Genomic DNA, 22,643 nt, shown 5'->3' with positions numbered 1-22,643 from the left:
TAAGGGCTCAGAAAATGATTTTGTGGATCACTTAGTGGATCACTGACGCCTCACGTGTCCCACCCCCCCACACACACCCCTCCACACACACACTGCCTGACTCAGCTCTGTGCCCACAAGCCCACCCCACCCCAACATTTGTATCTTTGCTGACAGACCCTGATAGTAGCTCCTGGGGGGACAAAGTAGGAAGATTGCTCCTAGAACACCCCCCTCCATGCCTGTGGATCACCACTGGAAGACTGAAGGTGGGGGAGCAAACTCCCTTTTCAGCTACTCCAGATTTTAAGGTTTTTTTCTCCATTCTCCCATTGCTGTGATGGACTTTGGCCAGGTTGGCCCGCCGTTCCCTTCAACCAAAGGATTCTGGAGATTTCGCTGGTTACCTAGAGCCAGGAGTTATTTATGACCAGGGGAACAGGTAAGACAACTGAGTAGGCAGAGTATGGGGGTGCAGGCTTTAGGGGAGGGTACAGTGGGGTCACACTCTGCCCTGGCTCCCTGCCCTTGGGCTGGGGGAGAGGTGTGAACAGGGTGGGTGATTGGCCTGAGCCCAGAAGGGGGATGAGAAAAAGCCTCCTGGTGGGGAGGGAGCTGACATCTGAAGGGCATAGTGGAGGTGCTCTGAGCATTTGTGTTACCCCAGGCAAGATACATAAAAAAGAAAAAACAACAATAATCTCCTGGTGCCTCAGTTTCCCTAGCTGTAAAATGGGGATAGTGATTGTACCTCTCTCATAAGTGTCGCTGTGGAGATTAGGTATACAGGTGAAGGTGAAATGACCACCTTTCGCCGTGGCCATTTATATCACCCATCCTGTCTGCCAAACAAAGTGTGGCCCACAAAAACCATGGGGTGCACAAGATGGGCACACTACACGTGCAGCTCAAACCACAAAATAGGGAAATTAAGTGAAAATTCATCTGAAATTAAAAAGGGAAGAACATGGGGCGCCTGCGTGGCTCAGTCGGCTAAGCGTCCGACTTCAGCTCAGGTCACGATCTCACGGTCCGCAAGTTCGAGCCCCACGTCGGGCTCTGGGCTGATGGCTCAGAGCCTGGAGCCTGCTTCCGATTCTGTGTCTCCCTCTCTCTCTGCCCCTCCTCCATTCATGCTCTGTCTCTCTCTGTCTCAAAAATAAATAAATGTTAAAAAAAATTTTAAAAAAAAAGGGAAGAACAGGGGCGCCTGGGCGGTCAGTCATTGGAGCGTCCGACTGTTGCTTTTGGCTCAGGTCGTGATCTCATGGTTAGTGAGCTGGAGCCCCACATCGGGCTCCGCACTCACGGTGCAGAGGCTTCTTGAGATTCTCTGTCTCCCTCCCTCTCTGCCTGCCCCCCCCCCATAAATAAATAAACATTAAAGAATCCCTACCAAATTGCTTTAAAAAAATAAAAAGGGAAGGAGAACCCCATCACAGGTAAATATATGCCTCCACCTGTTATCACCCAAAGCAGATCCTGCTGTTAAGAAGGCAGCCTCAGAACGTTTTCTGGACCCAAATGCCCAAACCCAAGCATTTGATCAGCTTGGCCATCTCTACCAAGGAAGTTCCTGGCGGGCTCTCCCCACAGAACTCTCCCAGCATCACAGCAGTGGGAGCTATAGGGCTGTTCGGAGGCTCCCCGACTGGCTTTTAACAGCACCTTCCAGAATGAGAACTTGCAGCTGCAGCTCATTCCCTCACCTGTGACCAAGGAGGGAGGCCTCTCTGGGGCCTGGAGACCAGAGACAATCCTAAGGCAACGGGGGAGGGACCCCGCTCTCTGGCTGGCTTGGCCCCCCTCTGCCTCCTCAACTTCTGAGCAGAGGTTCTGAGGTGGTCTTCCGTGCCTGGCGCTTTGTCGGTGCCCCCCAATTCCCAAGGAAGACCCCCAGCCCCTTGCAAGATCCTGCTGGGGCATCAACTCCCCAAACCCATCGCTTTTGTTTTGCTTGTTAAGCAAAGGAATGTCACATAACTCCCTCCAGCTTTTTCAGAAAATGCACTTGCCAGTTTCCCTGAAGCTTAGAGAATAGGTGGGGCTCAGGCAGGTGGCATTCCAGAGTCTGTCATACTCTGTCCCCTCCAGCTGCTGGGTAACAGGGAGGAACTTGAACTTCTCTTGCGCAGAAGAGGGACCGGTGGTGCCTGAAAGCAGTGTAACTGAGCCCTGCGCTGGAGGGAGCCAAAGACCTGTGGGGGCGAGTGCATCTCTGTTCTGATGCGTTTATGTTAAAACCAATTTGAGGGTAAGATTCGTCCCTTCTAACTATCAATGTCTCTGTGTTAAAGTTCATATGCATAGGCGGAGCTTAGCGTAGTGCCTGGGAAGCAGAAGGGCTTCCACAAATGTGTTCCTGTTGGCGTGGGCTCCCTGGGGCTGCCAGGCGGGACCTGGTGGAGCCTGGAAAGGACAGGGAAGGCCTGGGTCTCAGCCTGAGTTTGGGCGGTGTTCTGAGAGGGGTCTGAGGAGATGGCCAGCGAGGACGGCTGCTCACAGGCGACCTTTATGGAGCTGTCCCTGTCCACGGTGAGAGAGGCTCAGGGTGTGTCCTCTGCCTTGCTGCCATGGCGACAGCACGTCACCCGCATCTGGCCCCCAAATGACAAAACCTCGTGTGAGACGCGAGGGTGTTCAGCACCAGGGGAGCCACCTTGGGAGTGAAGAACATGAACGGTAGGGATTTTTAGTCATGGAGGAGGTTCGGGGCGGGGGGCCCCAAAGACCAGCCATTTTAGCTCTCTCTCTTCACAGCACCCCCTGCCACTTGCAGGCCCCACGGTGTGCCTGCCACTGGGTGTGCTAGAGAAAGGCAGCTCTAGTGGGCATCGAGTCAGCTGAAGCATCGAGGATGCCAGGAGAAGACTCCTCCCTCCCTCCCCTTGTCTGCAAACCACTGGGTAGGGGTCCCAGGCCCCAGTTGTCGCAGGTCCCATGGAGGGAGTGAGGTCGTCCTGGCCGTTTGGAAACGAGTGGAAACCCACCAGGCCATTCAGGCCCAGCAGCTCTGGTTTCCCGTGGCACCTCGGAGCCCTGCAGGTAATGGTGCACAGCGCCACCAGGTGTCAGCCCCAGAGTCCCACACGAGGACTCCCACTGTTCCTGGAAGCAGGTTCATTCTACGGCATGTCTGCAGCTCGGGGCATCCCTGAGCTGGTCCTAGCTAGGTGCTGGGTGAAGCAAACCCTCACAGGGCTCCAGTGGGGGGTGGGGGAGGGGGAGGGGGTGGGGGGGAGGGCTGGGAAAAGAAGGGCACAGGCTGTTTCAACTTCACAAGACGTGCTGACTGCGCTCCCACAACTATGCGGCCCCCGCCTTCTGGCAGCTTGTCCTCCTGTCCAGGGGGCTACGCCTCCCTCCAGCTCCCACGAAAGGCTTCTGGCTATGCAGGCAGGCTGGTTTGGCACACGTGTGTTCTGCCCCCCTGCCTCCTGGAACTTTCCTGAGCCCTCGGGGAAGTGTCCTGGCCCTGCTCCCCAGGTGACTGCTCTGCTGATCTCCCCACTGCCCCCAGCCCTTGCATTCCTACTTTCCTTTCTCCCTATTTGGCAGCCCCAGGCCCCCAAGCTCACTGTTGACCACCCGCCCCCCCCCCCCCCGACACACACCACAGACAGAGGCTCTGGGGGCTAAGCCCACAGCCTCCAGACCCAGAAACCTGAATGTACCGGGCATTCGTGCCCCTTCCTCTTCTTTCTTCTGCCTCCAGGAGGCTCTGAGGACAATTCTTGGGGCCTGGAGGGCCCAGCACCTGTTGCACCCACTTTGAAACAGACCCAGAGCCCCCCAAGGACTCGTATGGCCTGTTCCCGCTGCAGGATCTTTGCCCTGGCAGCCATCCCTGCCTGGAATGCCCCTTCTTATCATTCAAAACCCAGCCCACCATACCTCTTCAGACGGACCTTTCCCTGACCACCCACGTAGCCCCTACAACTCGCTCTCTAACCCCATATTTCCGTGCTGGCGACACTCGTCACTCTCTGGAATGGTGGTAATTATTTGCTGGCTTGTGTCTCCAGCGCTTGGAACAGCAGGTAGTGGGCACTGGGTTGATGAATTAATTCGTTTGGGGGCTCTGTTCGCCAGCGCCTGGACGGCTCTCAGATTCGAACCCAGTTTGGCCGCCCTCCGGGGGTCTCTATTTATACGTGAGCCAAATCAGGAGAGAAGTCCCCGGGCGCACTGGCCTTTGTCGCCAGCCCGCGGGGCGGCGCGGCGGAGGCGGGGCGAGGCGGCGCGGGGGGGCGGGCCCCAGCCTCACGCCGGGCGCCCGCGGGGGGCCCCGCAGCCCCAGAGCGCCGCGGCGGCGGAGGCGGAGCGGAGCGGGCGAGGCAGTGCGGGCCGAGACCCGGCCGGCAGCCGCTCCGGCCCGCCCCCCCCCCCCCCCCCCCGGAGCCGCAGGGCCCCGACGGCCGCGCCGCGGGCAGGACAGGTGCATGGCGTCCGGGGGAACGCGCTGAGCGGGTCGCGGCGCCGCGGGCGGCACCATGGCCCTGGCGCTGGCGCTGCAGGCGGCGCGGCAGGGCGAACTGGAAGTGCTGAGGTCCCTGCACGCCGCCGGCCAGCTGAGACCCTCGCAGCGGGACCCGCTGGACGCGCTGCCGGTGCACCACGCTGCCCGCGCGGGCAAGCTGCACTGCCTGCGCTTCCTGGTGGAGGAGGCCGCCCTGCCCGCCACGGCCCGCGCGCGCAACGGAGCCACGCCGGCCCACGACGCCGCCGCCACCGGCCACCTCGCCTGCCTGCAGTGGCTGCTCTCGCAGGGCGGCTGCGGAGTGCAGGTGGGTCCGCGCGGCTCCCTGGGCGCCCTGGGGGCTTCCTCCCCAGGGGGGGAGCTCTGGCGCAGAGCCGCCTTGGCTCCAGGGTGGGTGAGATTGGGCACCTACCGACTGAGCTTGCTCCTGAGTTCCTTCCAGAGGGCTTGGGGTGGGATGGGCTCCCCAGATGGAGAGCGCGCCGGGAAGACAAGACGCCCCGGCAAGCTAGGGCCACTGCCTAGAAGAGCACTGGGTAATGGGGAGCCAGAGGGAATTGGGCTTACCTGGGCCAGTATATAATCTGGGACAGGGCTGGGGAGGATGGGGAGGAGAGCAAAGCACTGATCCAGGGGAGTCCTGGAGTGTAGGTGGGGCACGGAATCAGAAGCCCGGGTCTCCTGGGAGCAGGTCTGGAAGAGGGTGGGCAAAGGGCCACCCCCCGGCAGGCCACCCAAGGCAGAGATGCAGGTGTCCCCAAGGCCAGGGCGTGGGGGAGGGGTGATGGGCGTGGTAAATGGGGCCTCCCCAGGGCCTTAGCTGACCCTGGGACACCAGCGCCTTCCTCCCTTCCAGCTTCGAGTTGCTTCTCCAGCCCAGCCTGAGTCTTCCTGCCCCAAGACCCCACCTGGTTGGTCTCACTCAGTGGCCCTCAGGCGGATATAAGCCTGGCCCCTCCTGGGCTGGAGGAGGAGGCAGCTCCCGGCCCTAAGTGTATCTCTGCATTTCGCTCCTGCTGGCATTAGAGCATCCAGCAGGTACCGGGCTTGGGGATTCAGACACGCTCCTGATCTCCTGGAACTGCCAGTCCATTGGGGCAATGGGCCATGCAGTGGGGTGTCAGGGAGCTAGCTGCTTGGGCGAGGTGGCTAGGAGTGAGTGGCCTCTGCAGGGAGTCCTGGATGATGAGAAGGAGGTGAGCAGGTGCCGATCAGAGAGTTCTAAGTGCAAGGAACAAGGAGTGCAAAGCCCTCAGGCACACACATTCTTATCCTGTTGCAGAAACAGCCAGGAGGAGGGCATGTTTGGGGCGTGGGGGGCAGGGGAGGGTGCTGGGAGAAGCCACCATAGGCCGGGGCTAGGAATTTGGATGATATTCTAGCTGTGGGGAAAAGCCACTGGAGAGAGGACCCAGAACTGATTTCCCACTTAGCAAGACCACTGGGTTAACTGAATGTAGAAGGAGAGAAGGCAGGGGTGGCCCAGAGCTGGCTGGTTGTGCCCTAAGGATGACCAACCCCCCCCCCCCAACTTCAGGATGGCAAGACCCCCCTTCCTACCCTTCCTGGGAGATGGACGGATTGCTTATCTGCTGGCTGGCTCTGTTATCAGGACTTCCTGGCACATGGTCCACACCCACTCTTTTGGGAGGTGGTACGCCTCCCTCATCCCAGGGTCCAGCCTTGGCCGGAAGCCTCCCTGGCCACTGCAGAGGAGGTAGAGGAACAAGTGGCCTTGTGCCTGGCTTATCAAGTCTCCCTCCCTCGAGCCCCAGCCAGCTTGGGTGCTGAGGATGGAAGGGGGGGGGGGGGAGGATGACCTCGATCCCTGGCCCTCCTCAGCCCAGAGAGATAAGCAGCTTTAGGGTGCGGGCCGCAGTACATGAGGCTCCTGGGGCCTAAGCAGCTGTTGGAGGCTTGGGGACAGGCCAGAGCCCATAGACCCGGGCTCTCTCCTTACTGTCCACCCCCACCCTTCCCCATGCAGAGGTCCGGGCTCAGGGGGACAGACTGAAGCAATCTTCAGCCCCTGCCTGGGTGGTCCAGCACACAGAGGGCTCTCAGTGTTGTGCTCAGCCGCCTCTGTGCCGCCTGGTCCCCCTCACCTTCCTCCTGCCTCCTGCCTAGCCCCACAGCCACCCCCAGAAGCTGACTGGTGACTTACTGGTTGCGGCCCCCGTCCCCTCTGTGCTCTCTTTTCCTTGTGCCTGTTTTATAAGAGCCTCTGAGATTCACCTTCCTCAAGCCTCCTTGGACACACCTGTCCCCACAGGGCCTCTCTCTGGGCAGAGGGGCTTCCCTTCCTTGATCCTAGTAAACCATGCCCACCTCTCACTGCTTCTGCACCCCCTCCCTGCCTGCTTCTCCATCATCCCACGTGCTTGGTGCCGGGAGCTCATGCTGTTCTCGAACCAGTGCCCACGCTCCCAAACTCGCCGGCCTTTGAGTCCAGACTTCTGTGTTCTCTGTGATTCTCCTCCTCCAGCCCAGGTGAACATCAGCGGCACCTGCCAACCCCCTCCCGCCACAGAGACGCACACACCTGGGTGTTCATGGATGACACATTTAGTACTTCCGGGCCGTGATCATCAGCCTGCCCCCTCGGGGGTGCCGGGGAAGGTGTCCTACCCAAGCCCCTCCCAGGGGCTGCCTCGAGCCCACACCTACCACTGTTGGCTGACTGTCCAGGCCCTGCCACCGGTACCCAGAAGCTTCCTCCTCCATAGAGCAAGAACACAGCCTGTTCCCTGGGCCAGGAGCAGGGAGTCTGCTGGGGGGCCGGGAGGGACAGTTCTCTGCACTGATGTTGGGGTATTGAAGGTACACCAAGCTGGAGGCCTTTTCTCATGTGACACTTGGGGAGAGGGAAATGGAGGGACCAAGGGTTAGATGCAGGGGCTGCCCCCCACAGTCCTGATGCTAACTTGGTAGAACCCCCACAGCCCACCCTTCCTGCCCCAGCCACCCTTGCTCACTCCTTCAGGTGTCCCCAGAGCATCTGGGGGACAGTTTCTCCGGCAGGGAGGACGAGAGTGCTACGTCCTCAAAGTCTACTATATGCAAGCAGTTCCCAGCCGTGACCTGCAGCCTCAGGAAGCCCGGCACGGATGGGTGCCACTTATGAACTGGGTGCGGTTAGGTGCCCGAGGACAGAACGGCCCCTGTGGCCGGCGGGATGTGGGGCAGGACAAGGCGTCGGGACTAATGCGCTCTTCTCCCACAGGACAGAGACAATTCTGGTGCCACAGTCCTGCACCTGGCCGCCCGCTTCGGCCACCCCGAGTTGGTGGAATGGCTCCTGCGCCATGGCGGTGGGGAGGCCACCGCGACCACAGACACAGGCGCCCTGGCCATCCACTATGCTGCCGCCAAAGGAGACTTCCCCTCCCTGAGGCTCCTCATCGGGCACTATCCTGAGTAAGGACAACCCTCCTCGCCCGTCTTCTGGGTGCTGCGGGTGGGCGAGGCCTCCAGGGACTGCCTGGAATCTGCCCCTCCAGCTTTCCAGGGGAGTGACCGCTTCTGGGCCACTCCAGTGGCTAGAGGGCCAGGCCGGAGACAGCTCCTACCCAGGCTGCAATGTTTCCCTTCCTGGCGGGCCGCCCACAGCCACTTGCCCCAGAGCTTTGCAAGCAGGTGTTCCCCAGCACAGCTGCCCCTGGGGGGCTGGGCACGTGGGCCAAGGTCACATGCTCCTCTCCAGGGAGCCTACGCGTGTGGCTCTCTTGAGCTCTGGCCTGTGCCAGTTTGCGAGACTATTCTAATGGGGGGATGGGGGCAGGGGTGAAGATATGGGAGAGCTTCCTAGACCCCTACTCAAGAAGGAGGAGGAGCCTCCTCCTGCCCCCTGATTAGGCCGTCCACAGAGCAACCTGTCACTTCCTGTGGCCCCTCAGCCCATTCCCACCACCATGGGAGGTGGGGCCCCCAATCCTCCCAGGGTCCTCAGCCTGAGTGGCAGGTCTGAGAGAGCTGCTGAGCAGTGAGCTGGGAGCTCCCCAGGGTGGGGTGGGAGCATGAGGAAGAATGGGGCTCAGTGCAGAGCAGGGGAGTCCTGGGAGGTCCCTGGGGGAAGGGAGGGAGCCAGTATTAGGTGGATCTGAAGGGAAGCAGGGGTCCTAGAGGATTGTCTCAGGAGAGTGGGACAACAGTGGCCCCAGGGACCTGACAAATGGGGGCTCTGATCAGTGGCCTTTGTCAGTCCAAGTGGGTGCCTGGGGTGTAAGCAGTGACAGAGGACCGAGTCTCAGGAGGAGAGCAGCCCTGAAGTCAGAGGGTCGATCCTTACCACTGGTTCCACACCCGAGGGAGCCTGCAGGGTGGCTGGCTGCCAGAGAGGAGGCAGGAGGGCTGCCCGGACCCATGGCCCCATGGCAGGCTGGCCCCATCGGGGTGACGTTGGGCAGTCCTAAGACCCCCAGCTCAGCCTGCAGTCGCCTTGCTAAGCAGGCATGGCCTGGTTTGGTGGGTGGGAGCCTAGCAGGTGCACGGGCCGGGACTTCCCACCGCCGTCCCTGCCAGAGGCCGCCTGGTGTCACTTCGGCATGAATTCTCTGCTCTGGACAAGCTAAGGCTTGGGTCACATCAGAGTCCTTGGGATTTAGAGGAGGGCCCCAGAGACCCTCGAGTGCTCCCCACCTGGCACCATCAGCAATACCCCTGGGGGACCTGGTCCCGACACTTCTGTTCTACCCTGTCACGTGACACAGAGGACGCTGAGGCCCTAGAAGGGGACGAGTGGGCCGTGGCCACCCTTCTGCACCCATAAGCCTCCCTCGGCACACGTAATGGGCCCCCAAAAGCCAGGCTAATGGCAATGCCAACTTAGCCCAAATGGTGTAAACTGAGAGAGGGCTCCAAGCCCAGCCCTGGCAGCGCTGGTGAGGAACGTGGGCGGGAGGGGTAGGGGTGGAGCCCCAGGCTGGCCCCTGAACCCCTCCTCATCGAAAAGCCTGGGGCCTGGGATGAGCTGGAGCCCTCCATGGGCTGCGATCCCAGCCTCGGGAAGACTGGCCGGGCCATGGAGCACCATCGCGGCCTCCGGGCCTTGGGAACGCTGACCCCTCCCAGGCCATGCCAGATGCTGGCTGTGATTGGGTCCTGGGGCCAACTTGGAGGCCAGGTGGCCTGGGCTGATGAGCCATCAGCCCCTCAGAGGCCTCTACAAATCTCACAGAGGCTGTCAGAGGACTTGGGTCCGTTCCCGTTCCCTGCAGCAGCGTGTGACCTGGCTGATAAGAAAATGCTTTTATGTGCTTGCCTCAGGCGGGAGGGGGCGGCTGGGAATTGGGAGGCCTGCTGGGGGTTGGAGGTCAGTGCCCATTTAGACTCCTATCTCCGGGGTAGAGACTCCTGCTCTCCAAGGCGGGGCATGGAGAGGGCAGAGGCCCAGGCTGTCCCCCAGGCCACAGGGCTTAACCCGGGACCCTGGCAGCCTGGCTGTGGAGGCTGTGACTCCACGCTTTTCACTCTCGTGAGCCTCCCGGGCCTGCTGTGAAGCACAGTGAATTATTCACAAGGGCTCAGCTCTCCCTGGCGGTTGGTGAGGGAGGAAGGGCTCCCAGACCTACCAGTGAGAAACTCGATCCCGCCCAAGGAGGCTGTGGGCAGCAGCGGGCCATGGCCGTGCCGAGCTGCGGGGAAGCGGGCGGGCTGGACAGCCTCGGGGGAGGCCTTGCTAGAGCCAGGCTGCACCTTACGGTGTTAGAAAAGGCTTCAGATTGCAGGGACACCCCGCGCCCACCTGCCTCTCCTCCAGGGTATCCCAATCCATTGGGCGAATTCTTCCCAGAGGTGAAGGAATTGCTACAGTGGCCTCTGGGGCTGTTTTCCCGTGGGGATCCTCCCCGCAGAAGGAGGGTCCCTAAGCTGGTAGCATGGAGGCTGGCAGGAACTGGGTCTGAGGGCGATGGCCAGGAGCACCGACCCTCCTGGCCAGGAGCACTAGTGGTTGGTAGAGGGGAACCAGCTATCCAGGCCTCCGGTCGGGGCAGACAATATGTCGCCTCAGAGCTCCTGACCACCTTGCCAGCGGGGTGCTGGGGCCCAGGAACTACCTCATGCTTGCTTGGCCTCAACCATCTGCTCACCTGGGGTCTGTGCAGCTGGAGAGGAGCCCCAGGCTCAGCTCGGACCCTTGGGCTTGAGTTTTGAGGCTGGGGAGAATAGTGGAGGGTGGCGGGGCTCTGGGCTCTTCCTTCCTTTGGGGCCCCATGCTCTGCCAGACGTAGCAAACTGGAAAGTCAGTCTGTCCAAAGAATTGCATCAATTCCACCTCCTTGCAAGTATCTTTGCCTGAGGCCTCCCCTGCCCCGGGGCAGAGATTGGAAGTGCCCTGGCCAGGGGTCAGGATAAACCCGGATGAGCTCTGGCCTGCTGAGTGCTTACTAAGTGCCTAGCACCGCACCCCCCCCCCCCCCCCACCGGTAGTCTGAGCCTTATAACCACCCCAGGCAATAGCTCTATAAGCAGCCCAGTTTACAGATTGAGTTATTCAGGGGTAGATTGAGATTCAGATTGAGCTCAGTGGTAGAGCATTTGACTGCAGATTGAGTTATTCAGCTAATGTTCATTGAGTATCTACTCTGTGCCAGGCAATATCCTTTCCTTCCTTCCTTCTTTCCTTTCTTCTTTCTTTCCTTCCTTCCTTCCTTCCTCCCTCCCTCTCTTTCTTTCTCTCTTTCTTTTTCTTTCTTTCTTTCTTTCTTTCTTTCTTTCTTTCTTTCTTTCTTTTCTTTTCTTCCTTCCTTCCTCCCTCCCTTCATTCCTCTTTCTCCTTCCTCCCTTCTCTTCTCCTTTCTTTTCTTTCTTTCTTTCTTTCTTTCTTTCTTTCTTTCTTTCTTCTTTCCTCCCTCCCTTCATTCCTCTTTTTCTTTCTTTCTTTCTTTCTTTCTTTCTTTCTTTTTCTTTCTTTCTTTCTCTTTCTTCTTCCCTTCTTTCTTTCTTTCTTTCTTTCTTTCTTTCATTCTTTCTCCCTCCCTTTCTCCCTCTCCCTCTCCCTCTCCCTCTCCCTCTCCCTCCCTCTCTCTCTTTCTTTCTAGAGTGAGAGGGAATGCAAGTGGAGGAGAGGGGCAGACGGAGAAAGAGAGAGAGAGAGAGACAGAGGATCCTAAGCAAAGTCCATGTTCAGCATGGAGCCCAACACGGGGCTCGATCCCACAAACCATGAGGTCATGACCTAAGCCTAAATCAAGAGTTGGATGCTCAACCGACTGAGCCACCCAGGGCCCCCGTGCGAGGTAATATTTTAACGTGCCAGGGATACGTCAGTGAATTAAACAAATGTCCCTGCTACACAGTGTTGACAGAATCAGACATGGTGTCTCAGAGAGGCTAATTGAGCAGCCAAGGCCCCACCAGTTCCCCGGTTCCCTGTATGGCCGTGATCAAACCACATCCCCTTTCCAGGTCTGTCTCCCACTCCTGGTCCAGTCCCTAATCTCTCAGGTCTCCCCACCCTGGCCCTCTCGCTGTCCAGCTCTTCTGCCTTTGGGAATGCAAGTCAGATGCCCGGACTGGCCACAGTCTCCCTGATCACGGATAGAGAAGGCCATTTCCCCACAACGGCCCGGGGCCCCTCCTCACCCTGGCCCAGCCCGCACGCCCCACCGCCAGCCGCTCCCCCCTCCACACCCCGTTCCACCTCCCGGGCCTCCTTGCTGCTCCTCCAGCAGGCTGGTACGCTCCAGCCTCGCGCTGTCTGTTCCTGCCGCCTGGAACCCTCTCCCTAACTTGGAGTCTCTCCTCCACCCCCACTCCTCCGCAGGGCCTGCCCACGGCCTCCTTTAGGTTGTCACTTGCCCAGCAGCACATCCCTCGCCTGCTTTATTTTCCCTCGCACCCTCGTAACCACCTGACATCACGTTCTGTGCATCTGGGGGCGTTCTCTTGCCGCAGCTCCCCAGCCGGGGAGAGCGGACCTTGTCTTCCCCATCCTGGAGGCCCAGTGCCTGACGCGCACTAAACATTGGTCGAAAGCGTGAGGAGGCCGGAAGCCCTGGGGCTCGTCCGGCCCCGCGTGCAGCTCACTGAGTGACCTCAGATGGCACCCCGAGCTGGGCCTCCCTGGGCCCACCTGGCAAACAGACCAGCTGAGGCCCTGTGCGAGGGGACATCACAGAGCTCCCCGTCTGACTGCCCGTCTCACTCACCCCCACGGTTACTCAACAACGAGCAACTGGGCACGCCGTCAGAGCTTGGGGTGTCATGAGCCCTCGCAGCTTCTTGGAGCCCACTTTCCGGGAGGCTCCGGGGCAAACAAGGGGACAGGTGGACAGCACGTGCCTCATTCACAGAAATTTATTTGCATGTGTGTTGGCTTGCCGTCTGGGAGCTCTAGGGGAACCAAACTCTGACGGCAGGGGTCTGCTCTTTGCGTGGCGCTGCCCCATCCTGGCGTGTGGCAGCCTGGTGACACGTGTCCCTGGAGTGAACCAAATAGGCACACAAGACGTCTCCAGTGACCAGCGCCATGAAGCAAAACAGGGTAGTTTGGTAGAAACCAATGGGGTTTTCTTTAAATTCAGGGGTCAAGGGGCACCTGGCTGGCTCAGTCGGTGGAGTGTGTGACTCTTGATCTCGGTTGTGAGTTTGAGCCCCCACGTTGGGAATAGAGATTACTTAAAGACAAAAATCTCAACACACACACACACACACACACACACACACACACACACACACACGAGAAATAAATTGAGGGAGTCAAGGAAGGCCTCCTAGAGCAGGTGAGAGCTCATCGGAGTCCTGGATAAAAAGAAGGGCCGGCCCTGCAGAAACCTGGCGTGGCAGCATCGCAGGGAGAAGAACCAGCAGAGGCAGGTGCTGAGGTGGGATCAAGTTTGGCTTTGCTGAGGACCAGAAGGAAGGCCTGGGAGGCTGGGGGAGTTGCAGGGAAGGGTATTCAGCCCGGATGGATTGGGCGTAAAGCTGTCCTAGAACCTCCCTGAAATCATCACTGCATTTCTTCCCTGCATCAAGCCGAATTTGGGATCTTTTCAAATAAGCCAGGAGGCGTGAGTGGAGGCAAAGAGATGTAGGGCCAGCAAAGGATCCATGATTGTATCCAAGGCGGCCTTACCCCTGATCCTCATAGGATCAGCTCCTTCCCGACCTCCCTTGGAGCAGAAATTGTTGGCCACCGGAAATGCTGTTCTTTGACCTGAATCTGGTTCTGTGGGCAGGTCGCTCCTTGCTGCCCACAGCAGTGGCAACAGCAAGCCGGCACCGGTCCTGGACGGAGATTTCCAGCAAGCATTCCACTTTTTCTGTGTTGTCGCAGTTCACTCGTGTCCTCTTTTTTCCAAAGAGGGAGAAAAATAGGGTTCGTGTGATTGTTGCTAGGGAGTTTCAGGCGTATAAAGAGGTCAAGGGTTGGGGGTCTCCAAAGACTCCTAGAGCTTGGGCTCAAGGGAGGGTAGTGTGGTGTCCTTTGCCAAAATGGGGTTGGCAGGTCGGGGAGGGTTTGAGGGAGAAAGGCAAGAGATCTGCTCTAGGCACGTAAGGTTCCAGAGGCCTGGGCAATGCACACAAGGACCGGTGGGCAGAGGTGAGGGCCGGATAGAGACTCCAGGTCCAAGCTAGAGAGAGGAGCAGCATGGGGGTGCAGGTGGCCTTTGACCCTGGGAAGTGGATGACCTTACCGGGGGGGAGACTGTGTTCAGAAAGGAGGCCCTGGGGTATCCCCACATTTGGAGGTCAGGTGAAGGCCAGGGCCCAGCAAAGAAGGCTTAGGAGGCTTGGCGTGAGAGTCGGCTGCTGGTGTAGGAAGCCAGGAGGAGCAGGTGTTCCGGAGAAGGGGGAGGGGCACGTGCTAGGGAATGGCCAAGTCAGAGGAGCATGGGGAAGCCCCTGGGGTTGGTCACAGGGAGTGACAGTTGAGACCCAGTGGGTGGGGGAGGGGGTTGGCTGGTCAGGATACGGCTGCCGCACCAGGAGGCAAAGAGCCGCCTTCCCTCCAAGGAAATGTGCAACCTTCCAAAGCTTCCTCTTCCGTTCCCTCATAAGAGGCAAGGAGATGCCGGACAATTATGATGCCCATTTGCCATATTTGGAAACTGAGGCTCAGGAGCTTAATAACCCACTAGGGTCCTACCCAGTGAGCTACAGAGTCAGGGTGGTGGCTGGAGGCCAGGGCCAAGGGCAGGGGCTGGGACTGGAATGGTTACCCTTCGTGTCACTTTGGCTAGAACCCGATGGGTTAGAGCAGGTGGGACCTGAGGCCAGAAGTACCCCCGCAAGACCCTAGCCCCGTCCTCTGGGTGGCCCTCCACAACAGAAACAATGCCTGGCCTGACCTGTGCTGGGCTGAGCCCAGACACCCCAGCCCAGCGGTGTCCCCACAGAGGTACAGGGAGGAGGGATCCCAAAATATAACAACGGTTTCAGGCTCATGCCAGGTGACAGGCCTGTGCTGAGGGGTCTCCAAGCATGTTTCCTGGGCGATTACTGCCCCCTCTGCAGACAGCTTTGAGATCAAAGAGACAAGAGGCAAGGCGCTGACACAGCTTGGCGGGGTTCATACCCCAAGTTCCTCTTTTTTTTTTTTTTTTAATTTTTAAACGTTTACTTATTTATTTTGAAAAAGACAGAGACAGTGTGAGTGGGGGAGGGGCAGAGAGAGGGGGAGAGAGAGAATCCCAATCAGGCTCCGTGCCTGACGGGGGGGCCGAAGTCACACGCTTGATCGACTGAGCCACCCAGGCGTCCCCCTAAGTCCCTCTTGTGCCCAGGTCTTCCTCTGCCTGTCTCTCATCGAGCGGTCCTAGGCTTCTTCGCACAGTATCTGGAAAATGGGAACAATGCCAGCACCTCCCCCATCCGTCGCTGAGAGGACGTGGTGAGAAAGCTCTGTGCTCATCACGGTGCCTGAAACAGACCTGCTTTCACTGGTATCGATTATCGTCGCTACTATGATATATTCAGCTCTCCGTTGAAATTAATTAAGTTTGCTCCTTGTGCTCCTCCATATTTTTCTGATTTCCCCCAGTGAGCATGAGGGTGCCCCCGCCCTTCTTGCCTCCAGGCCAAAGTAGAAGGTGACAAGGCCAGGGACCCCTTTTCCCCCCGCCCTCGCCCTCACCCTCGCCCATCAGCATATCTGCCTCATTGTGCTGGGGCCTCCTGGGCTGGAGGCTGTGGCTCCAGGACGGGAGAGGCTGAAATGCCGATTGGAAGGCTGGTAGGGAGGAATGTTTATTGAGTGTTTACTCTGGCCCAGGGACTCCAGCGGGGAGTGTGGGCCACTGGCCTGGCAGGAGGTTGTGCGCAGGACTGCCCCCTCCTGCTCAGGTCCTGCTCTGTGCCAGCTTCTCAGACCTTCTCAGACCTTCCCAGGCTGGCTGGCCACCCCTGGATCGTGGACACCTGCCAAGCAGGGGGTGCTGGGAGGGCAGGGCTCCAGGCGTATCTGGCGCCCTATGGTGTCGCCATTGCCTCAGACCTCCCCAGAGAGGTCTCAGTGGGTCCTGGGTGGTGGTCCCCTCAGCCTCTGATCCCCAGGACCCCAGCACTCACTGTGCCTTGGTTACGGGGTGAATAATTCAGGCCACTGAGTGTCGGTCATGAAATATTAAACAGGCTGTTACTGTCACATCAGTATGTGAATGCATGTGTGGGGGGTGACGATGGCACTGGGGCGTGGAGGCTGGTGGCCGCAAGCCAGACTGTTCCTGGGGAGAGGCATGTGGATGAGTCTCTGTCACCGTGTGCCCTGTCGGCTCATGAGCACCGTTGCCCTGGCACGGGTTGGGTCACGGAGGGCAGCCAGGCATGGTCTCTGTCCCACCCCAAATGTGTGAAGTGCCACACTCCGCATCAGCCCTAGAAAATGGCAGCTCTGTGTCTAGGGAGGAGGTGCCCGGGTCAGGAGTGAGGAGAGAGCAGGGAGGCGCCCAGTGTGGGGCTGCAGGTGGCCTGGGGTTAGGGGTCCGGGAAGTGGACAGGGACCAGGGTTTTAGGGGCAGGGAGAAGTCAGCTGGGAAAGGGACCAAGTCATGTCATGACAGGGTGGGTGAGAGGGCAGAGAGAAGAGGACTGGGTGGCCTGGTGCCCATGTTGACGGACAGCTGGGCGAGCACTTGGATGAGGGAGGGAGGGCGTGGACGGACACTGGCGGAGTGTGTGACTGATGTCGCCAGCAGATAGATTGGGGAGGCAGATGGGCGGGAAGATGTGAAGTCAGGTAAGAACTGCACTTCCTGGGGCACAGAGGGCTGACCCAGCACAGGGGGGCTCAGCCCCTAGGGAGCTTCTGAGACTCGCCGGGCGGAGGGTGGTGGGCACACAGCTCCTGTGTCTGGTCCTGGATTGTGGCTCCACCTAGTGCCCAACTGTGGTAACTGTGCTCTGGGCTGTCCACACCCAGACTCCGTCAGCGGCAGGGTCAGCTTCCCTGTTTCCCAGCAGCACTCCACTTCATGGGGTTGACTCCCAGTTCCCCGGTCACGACTCTTCTTCAGCAGCTGGGGAACGGGCACGAGGAGCAATGACACCCGCAAGCTGAGCTTCAGGGAAGCCCCAGGAGTGAGCACAGGGAGCGGCCTCTTCACTCCCCGTGTGCCTACTGCATGCACCAGGCTCTGCATCACAAACATATGCTCCAATGCCATTTACCAATCATGTGACCTTTGGCAAGTCAAAGCCCCTGAGCCTCAACTGCCCCTCTGCAAAATGGGAATGACAATAGGACCTAAGCTGGGGCATTCGATGAGAACCTGCCCGCCAATATCGTGTTGAGTAAGAAGTTGCTGCGGCCAAGGTCAAAGAGGTTGACCTGCTGTCTCCTTGAGGATTTTGATGGCTTCCTGTCGCACATTTGGGTCCTTCATCCATTTTGAGTTTATTTTTGTGTATGGTGTAAGAAGGTGGTCCAGGTTCATTCTTCTGCATGTAGCTGTCAGGTTTTCCCTCTTCCTTGCTGAAGAGACTCTTTATTCCATTGAATAGTCTTTCCTCCTTTGTCAAAGATTAGTTGGCCATACGTCTGTGGGTCCATTTCTGGGCTCTCTATTCTGTTCCATTGATCTGAGTGTCTGTTCTTGTGCCGGTCCCATACTGTCTTGATGATGACAGCTTTGTCATACAGCTTGAAGTCCAGCCCGCCCACCAATACATAGCACACCAGAGGTGCTTGGTGAATGGTGGCCTCCTGTACAGTTGCCAGATTAACAACAGGATATCCAGTTTAACTTTAGATACATGGCAAATAATGTGTTAGTATAAGTATGCCCCATGCTTTGTTTGGGATATACTTATGCTAGAAGATGATTTCTTGTTTCGCAATTCAGAATTAACAGGGCATCTTGTGTTTTACCTGGCAACCCTACTACTCTGCCCTCTGGGAATTAAGTCTTCCAGGGGAGGCAGAGGCCAAAATCAGTTATGTTCAATCAAGCATGATAGGCAGTCCGTGGAGTGAGCCCAGGGCCGTACAGGGCACAGAGGTAGGAAAGGCAGGCTCTGCCTGGGGAAATCAGGGCAGGCCTCACTGAGGAGGGATCTGGACTGAGTCCTAGGGAGGAGGAAGGAAGTGCATTCCAGATAGAGAGGGACCTGATCAAAGGCATAAAGATAAGACAGAAGGTTTGGGGACTTGGGGGCTCACGGTGACAGTGGTTCAGTGTGGCTGAAAAGGTAAGAAGAGGCCAGCTCACCACATCCTTGTAGACCTTGGTGAAGAGGTTGAGCTATTTACTGAGGACAGGGACTAACTCGGTCAGATGTACACGGAAGCAGGGAGGCTGCTGGAGGGGAGTGGCCAGGCCAGAGGGGCCCCCCTGAGGGAGGCTGGCACAGGACCGAGAGTCCAGAGGGAGTCAGGTATAGCACGACCCGGTAACTAAACCTTCTCCAACCCACGCCCCCGGCCCTCCAGAGCTCCCCAAAAGAGCGCGAGGGACGTTAAGAAGCTCTGGAGGCAGATGGGCGCTGAGAGCCCGAGGTGGGTGCTGTGTTTCCGCAGGGGAGTGAATGCGCAAACCAAGAACGGTGCCACGCCCCTGTACCTGGCGTGCCAGGAGGGCCACCTGGAGGTGACGCAGTACCTGGTGCAGGAGTGCGGCGCGGACCCGCACGTGAGAGCCCAAGACGGCATGACCCCGCTGCATGCCGCGGCGCAGATGGGCCACTGCCCGGTCATCGTGTGGCTGGTGAGCTCCGGGGCGGGGCGGGGCGGGGCCCGGGGAAGGGCGGGGTCTGCACGCCCAGCCGCCGGCACCGACGGGGGCGGGGCCTGGAGGGGCCCGGCGCCCAGCCCCCGCCCGTCTTTCCCCCGCCCCCTCCCGCCCAGGTGAGCTGCACCGACGTGAGCCTCTCGGAGCAGGACAATGACGGCGCCACGGCCATGCACTTCGCGGCCAGCCGCGGCCACGCCAAAGTGCTCAGCTGGCTCCTGCTGCACGGCGGCGAGATCACGGCCGACCTGTGGGGCGGGACCCCTCTGCACGACGCCGCTGAAAACGGGGAGCTGGAGGTGGGGGCGGGGCCGGAGCGGACGGGGGTGGGACGGGCGCCCTCTGCTGGCGCCGAGCTCTCAGCGCAACCCTGCCCCGGCGCCGGGCGGTGAGCGGGGGCGGGGGGTCCGGGCTGGCGACCGGGGTCCTCAGTACTCGACCCCCGCAGTGCTGCCAGATCCTGGTAGTGAACGGCGCGGAGCTGGACGTCCGCGACCGTGACGGATACACGGCGGCCGACCTCTCGGACTATAATGGCCACAGCCACTGCACCCGCTACCTGCGCACCGTGGAGAACCTGGTACGATCTTGGCGCTGCCCCTTGCTTAATCTCGTCCCCCACCCCGCCTCTCCCTGCCCCCAGAGGTAGGTGTTGTTACCCCTTTACCGTGGAGGAAGCTGAGGTTCGCAGACATGAAGCCCCTTGTCCCTTGTCCGAGGTCACACAATGAGGAAGTGTCCTAGACCATTACCCTTCCCAGCCCAGAGCCACTGACCACTGAGGAGGGAGGGGGTGAAGGAAAAGGGTCAAGGGGAAGAGGACCAGCATCCTCCTGGTAAGAAGGAAGGTTTGGAGAAATCGCAAGACACTTACATACCAACGGGAATGGTCAAGTCCATTCACCTGCCCACAGCCCACAAGTAGTAGCTCATTTAACTCTCCACCACCTCTAAGGTGGGTGGTGTTAATGTCCCCATCCCACCCAAGGTCACACAGCTGTTAAGTGGTGGAGTCTGAGAGGCATGGCCTGGAGCCACTGCTCTTGACCGCGACAGTGTATGTTTGCTCACTTCATGGCTGCTTCATAACGAAACTTCTGTTACTCTGCTTAAATTATTTTATTATGGTTGCGCAGCTGGGAAGTAACCTACTGGGACTTGAGCTCAGGTGCGGCTGGTTCCAAGTTCAGGGCACTGCCTCATCTGGTGTAATGCCTTTGGGACAGGAGGGAAGACAGAGGGTGGGCCTCCCAGGTGCCTTTCAGCTCCAGGGGGCAGCCTGGCCAGAAGAGGGACTAGGAAATGAGGTCTGGAGGGGAGAAGGTGGGATGGCCTTTTGCCCACAGCACCGTCTGCCCTGTCTGCAAGCACACAGGGGCACCCTGGTGCTGGGTACTCCAGAGCACAGCTAGGCCCAGTGGTCGGAAACTGCAGCTGGACCCAAGGAAGACTGTCCCCCCAAAAGGGCCGCCCAGAGAGAGTAACGGTCCAAGAGACAGTGAGCACCCTGTCACCAGGGTATACAAACAGGGGTGGATGCTGTGAGGGGCATTTCTGCACCACAGGTGGCTCTTTCCCACGGAGAGAGGGTACGATTCTGTTTGGAGGGTGGGATGGCAGGAGGCACAAAGCCCCAGCCCTTCTGTCTCTAAGTAAGCAATAAATAAGCAATAAACACCATCCCTTGAATCCTCACTCTGGCACGCAGCCTGCCAGCGCTTTCTAGCGTAATCTCAGCCTCCACAGTAAATTAATACTAACAGCTGACATTGTGTAGCATGTACTGGCTACCATACCCTGGCCCTTCACTAACTGTTAAAATCTTCCTCATACCTTAATGGGGCAGGAGATACTGTTATCCCCACCGACAGGAAGGATAAGTGACTTGCCCGAAGTCACTTGGCTAGTAGGTGGGAGAGGGGAAATTTGAAGCCAGTGTTCCGGGCTGCAGAGCCTGGGCCCTTAACCTCTGCTATCCGTGGGGTCAGGACTGGGCACCCCCATTGCCCACTGCTGACGGCCAAGAAAAGAGCATTTTCATCTGCCCCCTACCAGAAGCCCAGCCCCTGTGCTTCCCCTTGGCTCATGGAAGAGGCAGCAGGGCCCGACCCGGCCCTGCTCAACTGGGTGGGCTGTGGGCCCCTCGGCCCCCTCACCCAGACAGGCCCAGCTGCAGCAGAGACAGATCCAAGCCATGCAGAATGCTGGCCCAGAAAAGGCAAACACTCCCACAGAGCCCCTAATTACAGGGCCAATGAGCAGGGCTGCTGAGCTGTTACCTGGTGCGAGGCTTGCCTCCCGCTCCCAGGGGGCCTGTGACACTTCTCAGGCAGGGGAGGGGGCGCGGGGCAGGGAGGAGCAGGCCTGGGCAGGAGGCAGCAGACGGAGCCAGCCAGCGGGCTTGCCAGCAGCAAGGCCAGCATGGGCAATGTAAGCGAGCCCCCACCCCAGCCCGCTCCCGTCCCATGGGAGGGTCAGGCCCATGGGCGGGGCATAGACAGTGGTGGGGACAGCATGCCTGTGGCCTGAGCCCGGCTGCCCTCCAGACTCAGCCGGGCCATCCCAGGCCCTTTCTCCAAGGGCCCCATCAGGAGACAGGGTGGGCTGGTGTTGGGATTTGTCCCAGTAGGGCAGGGAGAGACCAGGGCTGCTGGCCGGGTAATGGGGAATCAGTCTTCCCTGCAAGTTGTGGGGCCCACCCGCCTCCCCTACCCCACCTGCCCCAGGTGTTCCCATCAGCTGCAGCTCCTGAGCCCCTCCCCGCAGATACACTGGAGCCCACCCCTCTGGCTGGTGCCATGGCAGTCTTGCCCTTGGGGTCCAGACCAGGGCCCCCTCTTCCGGCCATCTCTCCACCCCCTTGAGCAAAGAGGGGCTGGGGTGGGAGTTTCCCAGGAACCCCGGGTCCTGCTGCGAGGGGGCCGGGCTTGAATCTTAGCCTGGGAAGAACCCGACAGACATTCTCATTATGGGGTGGGAGCCCAGAAAGGGAAGCGGCTCGGCCCGGGTCACACAGCAAGGACATGCCGGAGCAGGACCCTGGCCCGAGCGCACCGGTCTCCATTGTCGACCTCATTGCCTTCCCTCCTGTTCAGAGTGTGGAGCACCGCGTGCTGTCCCGGGATCCGTCTGCCGAGCTGGAGACCAAACAGCCCGACTCGGGCATGTCTTCACCCGATACCACCGTGTCGGTCCAGCCGCTGAACTTTGACCTCAGCTCACCCGCCAGCACCCTCTCCAACTACGACTCCTGCTCCTCCAGCCACTCCAGCATCAAGGGCCGGCGCCCCCCACGTGGTGAGCCGGCCAGGCCGGGAGGAGGGAGGAGGGGGCGCAGACCGGGACAGACCACCGGGCCCTGAGGGCCAGCCCCAGGCCCACTCTGCCCACAGCTGACGCCGGAGGCTGCCCAGGTCACCAGGAAGGGCTGCTGGTCCCGGTGAGAGGCCGGTGACACTTGTCCTGGTATGTGCTGCTCGCAAGCACACCTGTGCACCCACACGTACTCTCCCTGGGACAAACCCCACGAGCCCCCTGCAGATGACTCACTCGCTCACACACACAGATGTTCCCCAGACGTGACACACACCTGTGCGCCCTCAAGAGGGCCCACGTGTCTGCACAGCACACAGGGACGCGCACACACACCGTGCAGATGCACGCACGCACCTGCGCTACAGCACAGACACACAAGCTTCCGTCCCCATATCCGGGCACGTGTGCACGTTAACACACGCACACCCCACGTCCACAGACCGATGCAAACACATTTGTAAATACAAAGAAATGCGCAGATGCTTGCACACCTGCATACACCAACACGCAAATGTTAGGCAGAGGCGGGCACGCGAGCATTCACGCGCTGACCACACGCTGAGCCTAGGTGGCCATCCACCTGTGATACCTGCTTCCTGCTGCCAGGTGGTGGCCACAGAGATGGTGGGGTGGCCCGGCAGTTTGGGGCATGGCCATGCGGACTCCTGCCGCCCGGCCCTGTCAGGTCCGAGCTCAGGAGC

At 59.6% G+C, this 22,643-nt stretch overlaps 1 protein-coding gene across 10 annotated transcripts in view; it reads left to right on the top strand.

Annotated features, from left to right (window-relative positions):
• Positions 1-4,288: 4,288 nt before the first annotated feature.
• ESPN (espin) overlaps positions 4,289-22,643 on the top strand; it is a 31,814-nt gene continuing 13,459 nt past the window's right edge. For 5 of the 10 annotated variants that reach the window (XM_060624462.3, XM_060624461.3, XM_060624459.3 and 2 more), the window contains exons 1-6: positions 4,289-4,766; positions 7,683-7,876; positions 18,417-18,603; positions 18,708-18,926; positions 19,076-19,207; positions 21,723-21,924. In XM_060624462.3, the coding sequence (XP_060480445.1) occupies positions 4,473-4,766; positions 7,683-7,876; positions 18,417-18,603; positions 18,708-18,926; positions 19,076-19,207; positions 21,723-21,924 (1,228 nt within the window). In that variant the 5' untranslated portion in view covers positions 4,289-4,472. The remainder of the gene's footprint in view (positions 4,767-7,682; positions 7,877-18,416; positions 18,604-18,707; positions 18,927-19,075; positions 19,208-21,722; positions 21,925-22,643) is intronic. The other 5 variants (XM_060624467.3, XM_060624464.3, XM_060624458.3 and 2 more) reach the window with 4 other exon arrangements.

The sequence above is a fragment of the Panthera onca genome, chromosome C1 (genome assembly GCF_046562875.1).
Source record: "Panthera onca isolate mPanOnc1 chromosome C1, mPanOnc1 haplotype 2, whole genome shotgun sequence".
NCBI lineage: Eukaryota > Metazoa > Chordata > Mammalia > Carnivora > Felidae > Panthera > Panthera onca.
This window is presented reverse-complemented; position numbering and strand designations above follow the sequence as displayed.